This window comes from Nuphar pumila, chromosome 10 (genome assembly GCF_984573655.1).
Source record: "Nuphar pumila chromosome 10, dmNupPumi1.hap1.1, whole genome shotgun sequence".
In the NCBI taxonomy this organism is placed as follows: domain Eukaryota; kingdom Viridiplantae; phylum Streptophyta; class Magnoliopsida; order Nymphaeales; family Nymphaeaceae; genus Nuphar; species Nuphar pumila.
Window position 1 is genome coordinate 632,024 of NC_143258.1, and position 16,907 is coordinate 648,930.

The following is a 16,907-nucleotide window of genomic DNA, read 5'->3' on the forward strand; positions in this document are numbered from 1 at the left end:
GAAGAAGAAAAAAAACAAAAAGATAATGACAACCATGTCCCCCCAGCCTAGGCGGGAAAACAGGGCATTACTGCCTAGACCCATAAGCCCAGGCGGTAACCCTGGGCCTAGGCACTGCTTCTGACAACTAAGGTTGACTTTGGATGCCTTCACATTAAAGAACCAAAGCCAAATCGCTGGCAGCACTTTGGCATTGAGATATGATTTACATACCAATAAAACTAGCCAATATTTCTTGATTATCAATTCTTGTGATTCTCAATACTCCAATGTGTTGGTTTTTCCACAATGTATTAAGCACAACTACGTCAATGGCCTGAGCAGACAAGCAAGTCATTAATGACTTTCTAATTCTCCACAAGGGCAACACTCAATTCTGCCACTGTACTAGACCATGCATCGGTTGCCCATCGTTTGCAAGAAGATAGCCAGAGAGAAAAGGACAAAGGAATTAGAAGAAAGAAGTGTGTGAAGGAACAAGAGTATAAGAAAAGTTTAGGAAACAAATAAGTTTAGATTTATAAGCAAAAAAAAATCAAAATAATAATACAATGGTCATCACACTATACAAATCGCCATAACCAACAAACTTCTTGATTTAAAAAGTAGTAATATCTATAGTAACACAATATTCATAAAGCCTACAAAGACAAAGATCTTATTTAGTTTTCCTACTATGAAAACTATCATGCATATGAGTACATAATATGTCTAATATTTCTACCTACACATGTTTTAAATGAATTACCTAAAAGGACTTTAAGCTTATACAAGTGAAAATGACTTTTGTGTAATAATTATACAAGACCACTTTTATCTATGACATTTAAAATAGGCAAATAAATTTCATGTCTATAGGAACCAGATTTCCTTAACTTTCGAGGAACATCTCCCATTTATTCGATGGGGTGATTGAAGCATATGGAAATCACAATTCCCATGTTTTTGGATGTGTGCCTCTCATAACTTGTGAAGCAGGCTTTAGAAGTAGCTCCAAAAAGCAAGTGTCTAAGGATATAATAGGAGCTTTTGGTAAACATGGTTCACAAAAAAAAATGAGCTGTGTAATCCAGCCACATATATGTTCCACTTATATATAAATTACTAAAGATGCATTTAATGGTTTTGTTAGCTCCCCATGGCTTTAAATAGGGCTGTCAATTTGGTCATGTTTGTGCTGGATACTCACCCAGCCTGAATATCTATGTTACCGTGACATGGAACCTTGGGTGTCGTACCCATGTCAACATGGGTACTGATACCTGGACACGGCATAGCATTTACCGTGTCCAATATTATATTATATTATGTATTATATTTTCAATATATAATGTATATTTTAGATATATAATATATATTTTCAGTATATTTTAGATATATAATATATATTTTTCAGTATATATTTAGCCGTGTCCCCGTACCCATATTTTTTGGAATTGCCATGCCGTACCCTCTCTACCAGTACCCACAGCCACAGCCACAGCCACAGCCACAGCCGTACCCGTACCCGTACCCAGGTGACATAGATGAATATGGATTTTTGGGTATGTGCAGAAAAAACCAACCCAAATAATATTTGGGTTGACCCAAACCCGACCCGAGTAACATGCAGGTTTGGTTTGAGCTATGAATTTACTGGATACCCGATCCAACGTAGCTGAGCCAAGTGTCTTCTTATGTATTTTTTATGTTTAGAAAAATATATTCCAAATACCCATTAAATTATATCACTCAGGTTTGGGACTCCAATTCCCCAGCCCAACAACCAAAATTCAAGCCTGAACCTGATTGCTTGTTATTTGGATGGGTTTGGGTGGACCCTGATGGCAGCCCTACCTTTATGTACAGAGCCCTGCAGATGGTAGGCTATCGCACAACTAATTTAAAGGGGTGATGGTCCTTGTTCATGACCCCTCATATTTGGGTTTGATCAAGGGAACTTGTGCTTGGTTGAACTACAATCAATTAGGTTGCAGTATGATTGGAAGCAAATAGTGTCAAAAGTATGGTTTTGTTGGTGTGCAACATAGAAGATACTGTATGCTCAACAAATCTGACCAAAACAATAGGTGCATATGGTTGCTATCAGAGATCAGCAACAAACATCACATTCTTACTCCTGACATCTGATTCTGCTTTTGCATGCTATAATTTATGTATGCCGCTTGCTATGCATTTTTGTTCAAAAGGTTGTTACCCACGAAATTTCAGAATTACAAGACAAAAGGAAGCTTGGTCTTAGTTGCAAAGTTCATTATTTATGTTGCAAATTTTAGCTACATCTGCTAGCAGTGCACAGGTCTAGCTCTACCCAAACTATTCAAAATTCAGACGTATCTTAGCAAATCTTCAAGGTTGCAGAAATTATTCTAAATGTAAAATGCACATACAGTCAATGCAGCAAAACACAAGGGAAGATGCACACAGTCAATGCAGCAAAATATAAGCAAAGAAATGAATAACCTTCAGCTGAGCACGTTCTCTGTTTGAATCTCTTCCTGTCCCAAGAATCCGACCTGCCACCTCAACCTGTACGATAGGAATAGATGAGAGCAAAAGAAAGATGTCATTCAGATCATTCCACAAAATGTTCTCAAGTAGCTAGAAGTTCATTTCAAGATGAAAAAGAATCATAATGGTATCAAATCACGTAGCTGTTGTATATTAAGACTTGGAAGGAAGATAGGTTTATGAAACATAGAAAAGGTCCGAAAAGCTTAATGCCCATATCAGATATATCTTACCTGAGCATAAAATTCTCCTTTATTCAGTGTGATGGAAGGGGGAGGCATATCATTGATAACAGGCATAAGGTTTTCCATCATGCACTGCAAGAAAAAAAATCTCTTGCAACCGATGAGTACATGAATAAAAATTAGATCTTTTAAACTACATTTGAAAAGCGCACGAAAATCATAGAATTAGTAAATAACTCTGAGTTTCTTACTAATTCTTTAAGAGTAGATATGACGTTGGATATTCTTTTAGATTTGTCAAATGCTTCCAAGTGTTCCACTGTACTTGTACTGGATAAAGCTTCTTCCCCAGCCACTTTCTCTGCTCTAGAAGATCCATGTATGTCCAATAAAGATCCAACTTCATTTTGAATGAAAAACTTATTTGATTCGCCATCAACAGCTCCATTATCATTAGAAATATGTGCAACATATTTTTCTGCACTGACAATAAAAATGGAAATTATGGCTGCATACAACACCAAACAGCACCATAGATATCATTTCAGTTTTTTTGTTATGTCAGAAAAGCAACCAAATAGAATACAACAAACAGAAGTCCAAAACAAAGTGGGTAACATGGTGCCACCACATTCAACTGAACTCATAGTTCAAAAGGAAGAACTTTCTTCCAAGGAAGCCATACAATTGGTAAAGCAAATAACCATATCCTACTTGCCAAATTTTGAAGGGCATTTTCAGCAGCTTGGTATTCAGCTTCTTGCTTTGTTACGCCTGTTCCTTCGCCAATCTTTTCTCCAGTAAACAAAACCTGAATGGGTGAATTTGAGTGAGAAATAATAAAAGAAACTAATAGTGTTGGACAGTAGGTTTAAACAGATGTACCATAATCATTCAAATGCATGAACACAACTAGACCTACAAGGATGCATGCAGAAAGGCTCCATATTCTGGAATAGCAGTAATTGAGGAAGAAGACAATATAGAGACTAAATGACAAAAGAGACCAGTAATTTATTAATTTCAGAATGTGCTTCCTCAGAATTATTAAAAAGTTATAAAAAGGATTAATTCTAAAATTTGAAAGCAGGAAGCAGCAAATAATTGAAATTGAAAACACAATGAATGCATGTAATTGGGTAATCCTATACACTGACCTCAACAGAAAACTGGAGCTCCGTATTGGTAATAGAGACTGATTTGAACTCAATCTAAAACAAAGAAAAATGGTGTTGCGAAAGTAAGAAAAGAACTACATATTTGACGGCCGATGAAGCAGCACACAAGCATTAAAATTAAAATGGTTATGCTTTCAAATAAATACCTGCAAGCCACACCTTAGTCCAATTTCTCTTAAAACTCCAACAGACACAGAAGGTGATTGTTCTGAGACTAGTCCAGCTGCCACATGAGGCTCGTTGTTATTGGTGTATGTTTGTGATGAAGGCAGCTTATCATCTTTCAAGAAGAGAAAAAATCATTTAAATAAATAATCTAAAAAAAATCGAGCACCAATGCAAAAACTAATCAAAAGACACACTTAATACAAGCAACAATCACATAAAATAAAATAGAACAAGAAACGCCTCCAAGGCCACAAGGAAGAGGCAACAATTGACAACACAAGGAACAAAGGCAGAGACTAAAAAAACTAGAGATTAAACCTCGTGATTAAAATATACAGTAGATATCTGTTAAGTTGTACATGTATATATATATTTTATACATATATATTCATATATATATATATATATGTATATATATATGTATATATATATATATGTATATATATATTTTATTTATAATCATGTAATAGGTAAATACTCATTAGGGGTATTTTAGTCATTTCAGTCCTTGTAATAGGTTATGCCCATTAGGGGTGTTAAAATATATATATATATATATATATATATATATATATATATATATAAAGTATATTCCTTTTGAAATATCTGATAAGGGTAATTTTGTCTTTTCACTCTTTTACGCATATTCCTCTTTTTTAATATGTTTGTAATTTATTTTTTCTTTTCTTTTCTTTTTTTCCATTCTTGAGGGGCCCTACAAATAGACGTTGGGACCCATCCAACGGTTAGATTTCTAACCATTGGAGGGGCTCCAACGTCTACTTTGGAGCCCCTCCTTTGCTCCTTCTGGATTATATATAGGGGTGAACCCCCTTTGTATTGTTTAAGATTTCTAGGAAAACTCCAATTCACTTCAATAATGATTTTTCTTATTTTTTATGCATTTGAGCATTTGTGTTCTCATTTATGTATTGTGCCTTTGAGCACACTTGTTTCAAGTTCTCTTTTGTGCTTTTGTGCACACATTATATATTGAAGATTTGGTGTGTTTGTGCACATTGTCTCTTTGAAGACATTTTCACATGGTATAAAAGCAAGGTCGATGAAAGTATAGCTCGTGTTTCGCCATACTCCAGTGGTTCCTTTGAAAAGAGTGTGCTTTCTTAATCTCTCCTTTTTGGCATGGAAAGCTCTTGCAATCCACTTCTAAGTGCAATTCATCTCTTCTAGTGAGCTTAAAAGACCCTTTGTGGTAAGAGCCTCTATTCTTGAAGTTTTCTCTCTCTCGTATACTTCTCCATGGCAGAAAAAGATTCTCACTTTTCTCTTGGCTTTAAGATCAATGGGTCAAACTATCATGTTTGTGTTAAAATATGATGTATATACATATATATATATAGATTACGACACATACACATATATATTATCATATATATGTCTATGTGTCTATCTACATATATAAATATATATATTTATTTTGTAAATACCCGATAGGGGTATTTCTGTCATTTCACATGTACACGCATATTCTAGATATGCTTTCTCCTTCTTTTTCCCTTTATTCTTTTTCTTTTTTACCTTTTTTTTGTTTTTCCTTTTTTTATTGTTGGAGAGGGGTCCACATAGTCGTTGGACCCCTCCAACGGTCATAAATATGACCGTTGGAGGGGCTCCAACGACTCTATGGGAGCCCCTCCTTGGGTCCCTTGTTGTGTATAAATAAGGGGCATGACCCCATGTATTATGCTCTGATACCATGTAATGAAGTGCCAAATGAGAGAGATGAAATCTCCAAGAGAAAGCACGGAAGCACGCACATACACAAGAGGCCACAAATGGGCAAAATAAAACCACAAAAAGTGGTCAAACACACAAAGAAGTAAAAAAATATATTTCACTCATAAAATGCTTCATAAGAAGCTTGAAGTAATACATGGGGTCATGCCCCTTATTTATACACAGCAAGGGACCCAAGGAGGGGCTCCCATAGAGTCGTTGGAGCCCCTCCAACGGTCATATTTATGACCGTTGGAGGGGTCCAACGACTCTATGTGGACCCCTCTCCAACAATAAAAAAAGGAAAAACAAAAAAAAAAGGTAAAAAAGAAAAAGAATAAAGGGAAAAAGAAGGAGAAAGCATATCTAGAATATGTGTGTACATGTGAAATGACAGAAATACCCCTATCAGGTATTTACAAAATAAATATATATATTTATATATGTAGATAGACACATAGAAATATATATGATAATATATATGTGTATGTGTTGTAATCTATATATATATATATATATATATGTATATACATCATATTTTAACAGTTTGGGCCGAAAATATGGAAGCACACATCAAAGGGAAGGGACTTTGGGGGTATATCTAGGGTTCAATACCGGAACCGGATCCAAAGATTACAATGGTTGAAAAAAGAGAAATAAAAACTCTTGATGGAGAAGAAAGAACAAAAGCAGTTGAGGAATATAGTAAAAAACATGAAGAGTGAGAGATGAAAAACTACAAAATCCTATCATGGATTTTTTCTTCGGTTGAGACAAGGATCAATGCAAATATCATGGAAATGCTACAGAGAATAGAGAACTGAAACATGCCCAACATACACGGCATCACATATAACAGAACAAGTAAAACATTTAGCAAGAAAATATATCTGATATCTACATCAAATCCCAACATTGCCCTTAAGCCAAACTCTCAGTCCCTAGGGTCATATGTTCTACATTAGAAACCAGATTTACAATCTCCAATAGGACTACCAACTGAATTTCTACATCTTGCACTTTGAGCCAAAACAATCGTAAAGACAAGTGCAAACCAGAGTCAACTATGCACAAAACCAGAAATTGGAAATCAAACTGAAGTTTAAAGAAAGCAAGTGTGCACTATTTAAATTTTTTCAAACAGTTATAAGCAGGTAGAAAGACCAGATTGTGGCTGATCAAATAGAAGCAAAGCCTAACTTCCAAAATATCTATAACACCTCCCCATTGAGCCTTCCATACATAAAAAATCAGAATCTGTAAAAAAGAATATAGGCTTCCAATCTTTTGGATCTTTCCAAATGTTTCAATTATTGAAAACAATTCTCAGACTTTCTGGTGTGCTGAAGAAAAACACTTTGCAGACTCAAAAAAACATCATACTTGGATCGAGTATGATAGATTTGTTGGCAGTATCTTTTATTTTTGGAGGAAAATCTGAGGAATTTATTAATGTGAAAGTAAATCAAGCAATGAGAAATGGCACAGCAAAGAAGCACGGTAAATGAACCAAATACAGATGGTTTTGGTTGATGTTAAGAGATCCCAATTTGCGTGGGACAAATCCGGGAGATATCTTCTCCCTTCCACAGAGACTCTGCAAAGTATAGTGGAAACTTGGATACAACAGTAGATAGCAAGAGGGTTAGACTTTTGTCCTCGAACATTCTACTATTTCTCTCTTTCCAGGTGAACCGCCACGCTAGCGACCTCCACCATCTCCATGTGCATAAATACATTATCCAGTTTAAGGAACTTTGAGACTTCATGGAAACTACTAAAGGTTTGAAAATATACAAGGATGGTCCTGAACTTTTGGTAATGAGGAACATAGGAACACCACTGAAATTTTAGAATAGACATAATGGGAAAATAGACAATAAATGTAAGGCTGTTTTAGTCCTATTGCAGATAAATTTCATAATCATATCATGTCAAAAAGGAAAAAGAAGTTTGGAAGTTTAGTGTGTTCCACTTCCACATTTGAGTGTGAAAAAGGAGATTTTAGAATCATAAGACAGCAGCCTTTTCCCATTGTTGAAATTTGAGTCCATGGTCTGTCTAAAGCCTAAACAAGAGAAAACAGTGTTAGATTTTATAAATGTAAAATTTTAACCTTTTATAAAATCTGAGTTCAGACCATAGTTATCAAAAATGCGCCTCAAGGCGCAAATAGCGTGCCTTGCATTGAGGTGAGGCCGTCTGCGCCTTGAGGTGCAAGTAAATAGCGCAACAAAGGAAAAAAAGAAAGAAAAGAAAGAAAAAGAAAGGAAAAGAAAGAAGGAAAAGAAAAGAAAGGAAAGAAAGAAAGAAGGAAGAAAGAAAGAAATGGAAGGAAAGAAAGGAAAAAAGAAAAGGAAGGAAGAAAGGAAAAAAGAAAGAATGGAAGAAAGAAAGAAAAAGAAAGAGAGAGAGAGACAAAAAGGAAAAAAACTATTTATATTTGCAATTTTCTATAGAAGAAGAAAAAAAATGTTAATTTTGCAATTTTCTTTTTCTTATTGATTGTTACTTTATAAATAAAGCATTTCTAGTATTTATTTATATTTGTAGATATTTTTAAAGGTTTTTTAAAATTAAAGAAAAAAAATTTTGATCGCTTCAGTTTTTGGTGGAGCACTATGCTACGCCACAATGCTTTTCACAACATTGGTTCAGACCATAGTCACTCGTATCGTTAAAGGTAATTTCTCGATTTCTCAGAGAGATTTTCAAAAGTTGATAAATCTTAGGAGTTTAAAAATTGAAAAAATGTAAATAACAACAAAAAAGCTAAGAAAATAATAACTTTTGCATTATTTTTCATTCAAAAATATAAAGAAACATGTTTTAAAGGTTTTAAAAATATAAAAGAAACAAAAAAAATAGGAAATGTAAACTTCAAATTTAAAAAAATAAAGAAATTTTCTAAAAAATATCACGATATTTTGAAAATATCACGATATATTCTCTATATTATCGGCTACCTTGAAATAGCTGATAATATCACAATATTTTTCAAAATATGTGACAATAGTTCAGACACAAGTGGATGAACTTTGTATGGGCATGTAACATTTCATAAAAGGTTAATACATATAAAGTCATCCTTTCATTTCACCACCTATGTCACATGGGTCTGGGTGCGGGTGCGGGTGCGGCACTTTCAAAAACCTTGGGTGCGGGGGGTTCGGCAAAATATATATATATATATATATATATATATATATATAGAAGGGGGTCGGGGGTACCCGCAGCCAAGATTTTTTTTTTAAATCTAAAAAATGGACTAAAATGACCCCGATAGCCGGCGGGCTAGCCCTAGCCCATCTCACGTATATAACAGATGGGGTTTCTAAAATCATGACCCAAACCGGGCCTGAGCCGGGTAGGCTTAGCCCATCAGACTGCTGGGCCGGTTGCCCACCCGTATGTACCATGGTCATCCCATGTCAAATGACAACTATGGTAGCCCTTAGTCAGAAAAGGATAGCCCTTGTGAGCTATGTATATAACTTTTTAATTGAAATAATACCTTTTAATACTTTTTATTTTCAATTACGTGGGATGAGTTTGAGCTGCCTTGAAGGTCTCCTCTACCCGATGTAATTCGAACCCGAATCTGAACCTCATTGCATGCTACCTGGGAGCTCACACCTTCCTGTGTCTGAATCGGATATCTGATCCACCAACCAATGACAACTGTGGTCATGACTCGTGAGTTCTTGGACTTGACCTTTGGGTCATACATCATCACGGGATCGTACCGTTCGAAAAAATGTCAACCCTCATATAGAAGGCAAATAATAAATAAACCCCCAAAAAAGGAATTTCGTATGTAAAAAAGGACAAAAAAATAGGAGAAGGAGAGTATTTCACGATAGCTCTACCGGCAAAATAAAGAGGGAGAGGAAGAGGGTTGTGGGGAGAGAGCGGAAACCCTAGATTCCCTCGCCGGAATTCCCAGCTTACCTGTTTTCAGGCGGCCGAGAGGGCCATGGAGATGATGAACAAGCTCCGGAATCTCGACGCCTACCCGAAGATCAACGAGGACTTCTACAACAGGATGCTCTCCGGAGGGCTCATCACCCTCATCTCCTCCATCTTCATCTTCATGTTGGTCCTCTCAGAATTTAGTGAGTTTTCTTTTTTCCATCTTTTGATCATTTTTCGCGAAAAAGTTTGGGTTTTTGATTCCGCAGCCCAGAATTTTTTTTTTAAATCCAAAAAATGACCCTGGGTGTGTTGACTGCACCCAGGGTCGGGTTGACCGCACCGGGTGCCACACACGCACCCGCGTCGCGTCGACACAGGTGCGGCACTTGTCTGGCCGAATCCCTGTGACATAGTTCACCACTTGTTCCTTTTCTTCTTTCTTCTTAAAAACTTGGCAGTTCAATGACGATTATAAACCATGATATGTTGATCCATTTTTTCTGAAACTACAGTCAGTTAACCCAAACCAAGTCCAATTTTATCTATATTATATACATACATATGTACACACATATATATAGGGATAGCATTTGCTACCCTCATGGGTAAAGAACCCCATAGTTGGAACTCATAGGAAGAGGTTGTTTTGGCCAAATCTAGCATCATGGATGTGTTCAACATAGTCAAAATAGTAGGAATCAACCTTTGGATCATAGTTTTTCAACATAAAAACATGTTTTTTGAGGTTTGAAAATTTGGTAGATTGTAGGCCATTGATTTTTCAACGCTAGTAAAATCTGACATATACATTAGAAAAGCATGATTCAAAGGTCAGTTTCTACTAAACTTGATATGTAGATCATATCTGGAGGGTTAGATGTGCAAAAAAACTGAAAAGAATAAAAATACTCATGAGGGTAGTATACACACACACACATACACACACATATATATATATATCCACACCCAATTTTTTGAAACTGCTGTGTCGCACCCACACTTACGTGACATAGCTTAGAGGATATACAAATCTATAATGTAGCACCAAATAATGACTAAACCAGACAGCTATCTGGCAGCATCAAGGAATGCTATTTATTACCAGCAAGCCATCTGATCTAGCTGGGGCATAAGCAAGCAAGATGACCATAGACCTATGTCACAGGGATTCGGCTAGCAGGGTGCCGTACCCGCGTCGACGCGGGTGCAGAACCGGGTGCGGTCAACCCGACCCTGGGTGCGTTGACCACACCGAGGGTCATTTCGGTCCATTTTTTGGATTTTTTTTTTAAATTTTGCCCTATGAAATGGGCTGCGGAATTTTAAAAAAAAAATCTTTGAGGGGGGGGGGGGGGGGGCTGCCCCCCTATAACCCCCCGCCCGCTGACCGTGCAGCGGGACCCACGCCAGGGGGAACCACCCGGACCTCCCTTCTATATATATATATATATTTTTTTTTATTTATTTATTTATTTTTACATTTTTGCCCCTGCCGCACCCAAGGTTTTTGAAAGTGCCGCACCCATGTGACATAGCCATAGACACACTCAATGTTACTTCTCTAAATTTAAATTTTCTGAAGTTAGAACCCTTATTTGAATCATTATCAACAAATTGAACAAGATTTGCCTTGCACACACTAAATTGAGAACATGTAGCAACCAAAGACTGTGTGCTGTAAAACAGAGAAGTGACTGGAAAGTGAACCGAGTGAAATTCATCAGGAGCCATGCAGATAAAGCAAGCACCTAAAGAGGAAGAATAACTTGACTGTACATGATTTTGGTGTGGCCAATCATCTCCAAGAAGTCCCTACAGATGAGTCAGATTTAATTGGCAGGACTTTAGTGCAATTGTTAGATCAGTACCTGTACATAACATATTGGTAGCTAGCAATAAATATGATAAACAGCCTAAAACAAACTCATGTGCTACAGACCTCTCCTAATTTTTCTTGAGATATTTGAGGTCTTTCGGAGGAAATGGAAGTCTCAATGCCATGAGAAAAGGAAGAATGTTGAGCATGCTGCTTGCCAGATTCCAAGGCATTGGATTCTAGGGCTAATCCTGACACCTGCCCCTGTAGCTGTCCTGAGTTCTTGTCATCCTCTATGACCAGCCAGCCCCCATGGGCTTGTCCATCTGGTTCCAGTAGTTCTGCAGTAGGCACTGATGCGGTAGAAGAATCAACTGGCTTCTGAGCACGAGCATCATGCCCATGTTGAAGAATAAGGAGTCGTCTTCTTGTATCAGGATCAAGAACAAACCCCCGCTCATCTCTTGCAAATGTGCCAGGAAATGTTGGCCCTGAAGGATGATACAAAGAGAAAAAACAAAGAATATGAAAAGAGAAGAGATTATGCAAGTACATAACAATAACAATTCTTACTCTGTCCTGATATCGTAGCATCAGAGCTCAATTTCTGATCCTGAAACCAATAGAGAATGCCAACAATCAAAAGACAGAATCCCTATTAAGATCCAGTAAAACTGAAAATTTTGTTTTTGTTCCAATAATTTGTCCAGTTAAAATGTGATAGAAAAAAAGAACAGCATCCTTGATTATGACCTACCAATCTACTAATTCTCCTTTCAACTTCAGTGTCATTCATGCCTTCAGACACAGGCAAATTGCCAATAGTTATCATACTAGAGTCCTGACTTCCCATTCACAACCAACATGGTAGAGATTATTTAAGTCTATGGAGAAAACCAAATGTCACTTGGAAAACAAAAACAAAAAATTGTCTATGGTTACCTCTGTCATCAAATAGTTGCTCACATCAGGTGCAGATGGCAGGTCTGACACTGAATCTTCATAATATATCTCACAAACACTTCTTAAATGATTCTCATCAAATTCTCTGTGATAAATAGACGAAGAAAAAAGAAAAGGACAATGATGCAGTAGAAAAATGTGCCCAAACCCCAAACTCCAAATAAGCAACTAAAAGAATCGCATATTATAACGGTATAGAACACTGTATAACCAGCTATATTGCTGGTGGACTTACTTGAAGAAGCCCCCTCTTACATTACAAGCTACATTTCTTGCAACACATAAAACTGGAACAGCATTTGCTGTCTGTAGAGCAGCATACAGATTCATCAGTAATGGAAAATGACATTACACTTTATATTGAGATTTCAACTAAAGCATGTATATACTATATACCTCTGCCTGAGGAGCGTAATATGGAGCAAACGCAGGAACAACATGAACTCGAGGTAGATCCTTATCATCCCAAACCTTCAACCGATCATCAATTACCATTGCCATCTTTGGATGGCAAACGCCATCCTGGAAGACATTAACCAATGACTTCCTTGCACCTAGTATGTGTACATAACCCCAAAAGAAAGTACATTATTATAGAAAAAAAACAAGTAAACATACTTGTCAGCAGAACATAAAGATGTTTTGAAGTCTTCATTTTCATAATAACCATACAAGGTGGTGATGGATGAATAACTATGACAACAATGAAAGAATCCACATATTTGGACTAATATTCAAACAGGACTTAATATCTAAAGAACAGAAAATGCCTGAAAAACAACTCAAGTAAAACATGGCAAGACAAACAAAGCAACTTCGTTCTCTGGTATAAAGCATCACATAGCACCAACTTAGATTCAGCAACACACAAACCTTCAGCAACACAGAAATAATGGATATTTCAGACTCCAAATATTGCCACAAGAAGGTTGGTGGACAAACTTTGCAAGTACTAGGGTATAAAAAAATACTAAGAAAAAGAAACTTTCACTAGACAACATCCATTCGCAACCAATATAAAACAGCCAGGGATATAAATCTCATGGACTGGATCTAGAATTGGGAACAGACCTGACTCATTTATTTCAGTACTTCGTTGTTCATAACTTACTTTGTGTGTTTTGGGGCTTGGACAATGTTCAAAGGTTCCTACTCCAGTGAGTTATCTATTAATGAAATAATTGAAGGAATGTTACGGATTTGCGACAAATTAAAATGCCAGGAATATGTCCATGGAGAGAGAGAGAGAGAGAGAGTTGTGAACCATCAGGAAATAAAAGGAAGACAAATATGAAGAACAAGAGAGTGGAACATAAGCCAAGGTAGAGAATTGATAGGACAATTTTTCAACTCAAAATGAAAGTAGTTGATGGAGTTATGATCTTCATGATCTGGATTTTGGAGGATGGAAGATCACCTCATCTTTTAACCGCTACGAGCTTGATACTAACTTTACTTCATTTTTACCAGCCCAGTCCAAAGTCCAGAAAGACAAATACCATGAAAATCCCATCACCTGTACTATGTATCCGACCATTAGCTAGTCAGAGATTCTGTGACATTCAATTTGCAACACCAAGATTGTTCCAACCATGTGACCATGAAAAAACTACAGAATAGATTGACATGCCTAGTCAAAATCCATCTAAGCTGTACTAACTATCAATGCCAGACAGAAAATAATTGGGATCAAAAGAAAAACTGTGACTAGGTAATGAATAGCATTGAAGATGATCTACAGAGTTTCAAACCAACATCCAAATACGCCTACAAAATGAAACCAACATAAGCTTTTTATATATAAGGCAATGATTATCCTCTGGAGCTTAGCATGACAACAAAAGACTTCACATATTGCCCAAACAAATAATTATGGACAATGGTAATAAATAGCAACTATTCTCCTTGGGAGCATCTCATGCATCCCAAATTTCACCATGGTTACAAGAAACGGCAACCTCCACTAATAATGCTTCTACAAGGCACCTTGCAAAATAGGATTGTGGGCATGAGCATGCTCTGTAACATCCTTCATACAACTCCAATAATGGTTAACTAATACAATGTTCATAGTAAAATACAACAATGGCCTCAAAAGTCGTGCAGACCAAAAGGAAACTACAACTCAATTTGCAAGGAATAGCACATAAACCATACATGCTTATGGATTTGCCAGATACAAGTCAATAGTTACATCCCTTAACAAACCAACCATGTCCCAAGACCAAAACAACCCAAATCAACCAGTCCTTAAGTAGCACAGTCACACACCGGTTTGAATTCCAATGTCTTGCACTAGGCAGAAGTACAGTTAAAAAGTATACTGCTACACCTTTAGGAGAATCGAGAATCAAACATTTTAACTGCTAACCTGATTTTACACACACGACACGATCCAATAGCTGCTTTGAACTTATCAAATGTGCTTCAGGGTCAAGAAGCCTCCATATCTCAAGAGCATAATCTCTTTCTGACATGGTGCACACATACACCTCGAAACGTTTGCGGCCTTTCTGAGCAGTCAGATAACTCCTGAGTTCATCCCATGCAGGACGTAATCGAACAAGCACACTAGTATCACGAACCTGAATTTTATACTCGAACCAATCAAAATCCGTGTAATGGCAGGACAGAAAGTAACATTAATAGAAGAAACCCAATTCAATAACTGTAACGGACTGCTTGGCCACGCTTATCTAGAAAACTAGGATATCTCAGTTTTTCTCAAGGGCCCGCCAACTTATCCATAATGTAGTGTAAGTTGAAAATGTGCATTGTGGAATAAAATGCAATTTCCCTACTAAACCTACTTTTCCTGGATAAAAGGGAGCAATCGAACACCCATTCTAACACCCTTAAGGGTGAAAGCAAGGAAAAAAAACTAGGGAAGAGTAGCGCCACCTCGGGATTGATGCGAGTCAGGATGATGTTTCGGTCTGGCAATCTTATAATCGGACGAAAGACGCGGTCGTGATTGTCGGGAAGTGGAGGAACCTCCTCGGGATGAACCTTGAACAACTTCCCGCTGTCAATTACCTGATCACTCTCGGTATACTGCCTCAGGAACGCCCTATCCTCGATGTACCTTTTGATCTCCGCGGACATTCCGGCAACACGCTGAGGCTCGTTCTCGCAGTTGAGCTTCCGCTGCAGAGCGTCGATCCTGTCCTCGAATGACTTCATTGTGTTGGCGACGATTAACGTCTCGTCGAGGTCGAAGACGATACCCAAGCATCTGAGGTTGAGCAGCCCCAAACAAGAGTTGTAGAGGCCCTTAGTCACGGTAAAAGCCCAGAAGCACAAGAACTTTTCCCTCCTACTCGGCATTGCCACCAAATGCACCTCTTCGTCCCTGAGCATGACGACGGCGGTCTGCAAACGAAAACAAGAAAACATGATTAGCAGTCAGAAAGAAACGAGAACTCTCTCGATTCTACTCCGAGAAAGCGACTACCTTGCGCTCATGGAAGCAAGCGGCGTGGAGACGGAATAAATCGACGGGAGGAGATTTGGATTCGAGTTTGAAGAAAAGACCAGAGGCGGAGATGGCCTGGAGGATGGCCAGAGGGTAGCATCTCTCGCCGGGAGGAGAGAGACCAGTGACGCGAATCTCTGCGAGGGAAGAGGGTTGGAGAATAGGGTTTTGAGGGAAGGCGTCGGCCTCGCCTAAACGAGTATCGCCGTGGTAGACGGTCGATTTGAGCCCTCGATGGAGCATTTAAACGAGCGGATTCGACGGAGATGTGATTGTTCGAGGGAGGAATCGATGGGAGGGAAGCGATATGAGGAATCGGTGGAGGGGAAGAGAGAAAACGCTCGGCAAAGAAGAACGGGGAATTAGGGTTTCCCTTTTACAAAAAAAAAAAAAATCAAGACAAGAGGGAGGAGATGCGCCCTTCTTTGCTTCTCTCTCTACCTCTACCCGCCAATTTTGTGTCGCCTTTCCGTTTCCATCGAAAAGTTTAGACGCAGCCCTTCGCTGATGTAAAATCATGGGTAATTTTCAAATACTCCAAAATTGTTGACAGTTATAAATAAATTAAATATGAATTTTATGTGCATTTACTGATTGAATTTAGTTTTTGATTAATTTTGATAAATTTAATTCAATAATTTTATTTAATTTAATGATCAATTGAAAGTTGAATGTATAATTAAGTCATATTTAAAGTGAAACCGAAGTTTGATTTTATTTTGAATATTTAGTTCAATTAAAAAATTAAATTTCAAGATAAATTTAACTTTGATGATACATTAATTAGATTTGAGTTTGAATGAATTTGAATTTAATTTAGGTGATTAAATAAGGTTTAACATGAAATTCAGACTCGTAGAGTGGGACGTTTCTTTATTGGGCCCTTGGCAATACATGGGATTAAATTAATATTTTAATTAATGCTCGAGAAGGGTGAAATGTCCCCCATTCTCTCTCTT

General features: G+C 37.4%; 1 protein-coding gene across 1 annotated transcript in view; it reads right to left on the reverse strand.

Annotated features, from left to right (window-relative positions):
* Window positions 1-16,453, reverse strand: part of LOC149823148 (RNA polymerase II C-terminal domain phosphatase-like 2) — a 39,636-nt gene extending 23,183 nt beyond the window's left edge. The window contains exons 1-16 of the mRNA XM_090018684.1: window positions 15,928-16,453; window positions 15,375-15,845; window positions 14,845-15,058; window positions 12,870-13,027; window positions 12,709-12,779; window positions 12,453-12,558; window positions 12,268-12,351; window positions 12,084-12,123; window positions 11,634-12,001; window positions 11,443-11,506; window positions 4,021-4,154; window positions 3,854-3,907; window positions 3,411-3,507; window positions 2,948-3,174; window positions 2,745-2,828; window positions 2,464-2,529 (exon numbers count right to left, since the gene is read on the reverse strand). Coding sequence (XP_089874810.1) covers window positions 2,464-2,529; window positions 2,745-2,828; window positions 2,948-3,174; window positions 3,411-3,507; window positions 3,854-3,907; window positions 4,021-4,154; window positions 11,443-11,506; window positions 11,634-12,001; window positions 12,084-12,123; window positions 12,268-12,351; window positions 12,453-12,558; window positions 12,709-12,779; window positions 12,870-13,027; window positions 14,845-15,058; window positions 15,375-15,845; window positions 15,928-16,191 — 2,502 coding nt within the window. The 5' untranslated portion in view covers window positions 16,192-16,453. The remainder of the gene's footprint in view (window positions 1-2,463; window positions 2,530-2,744; window positions 2,829-2,947; window positions 3,175-3,410; window positions 3,508-3,853; window positions 3,908-4,020; window positions 4,155-11,442; window positions 11,507-11,633; window positions 12,002-12,083; window positions 12,124-12,267; window positions 12,352-12,452; window positions 12,559-12,708; window positions 12,780-12,869; window positions 13,028-14,844; window positions 15,059-15,374; window positions 15,846-15,927) is intronic.
* Between the last annotated feature and the right edge of the window lie 454 nt (window positions 16,454-16,907).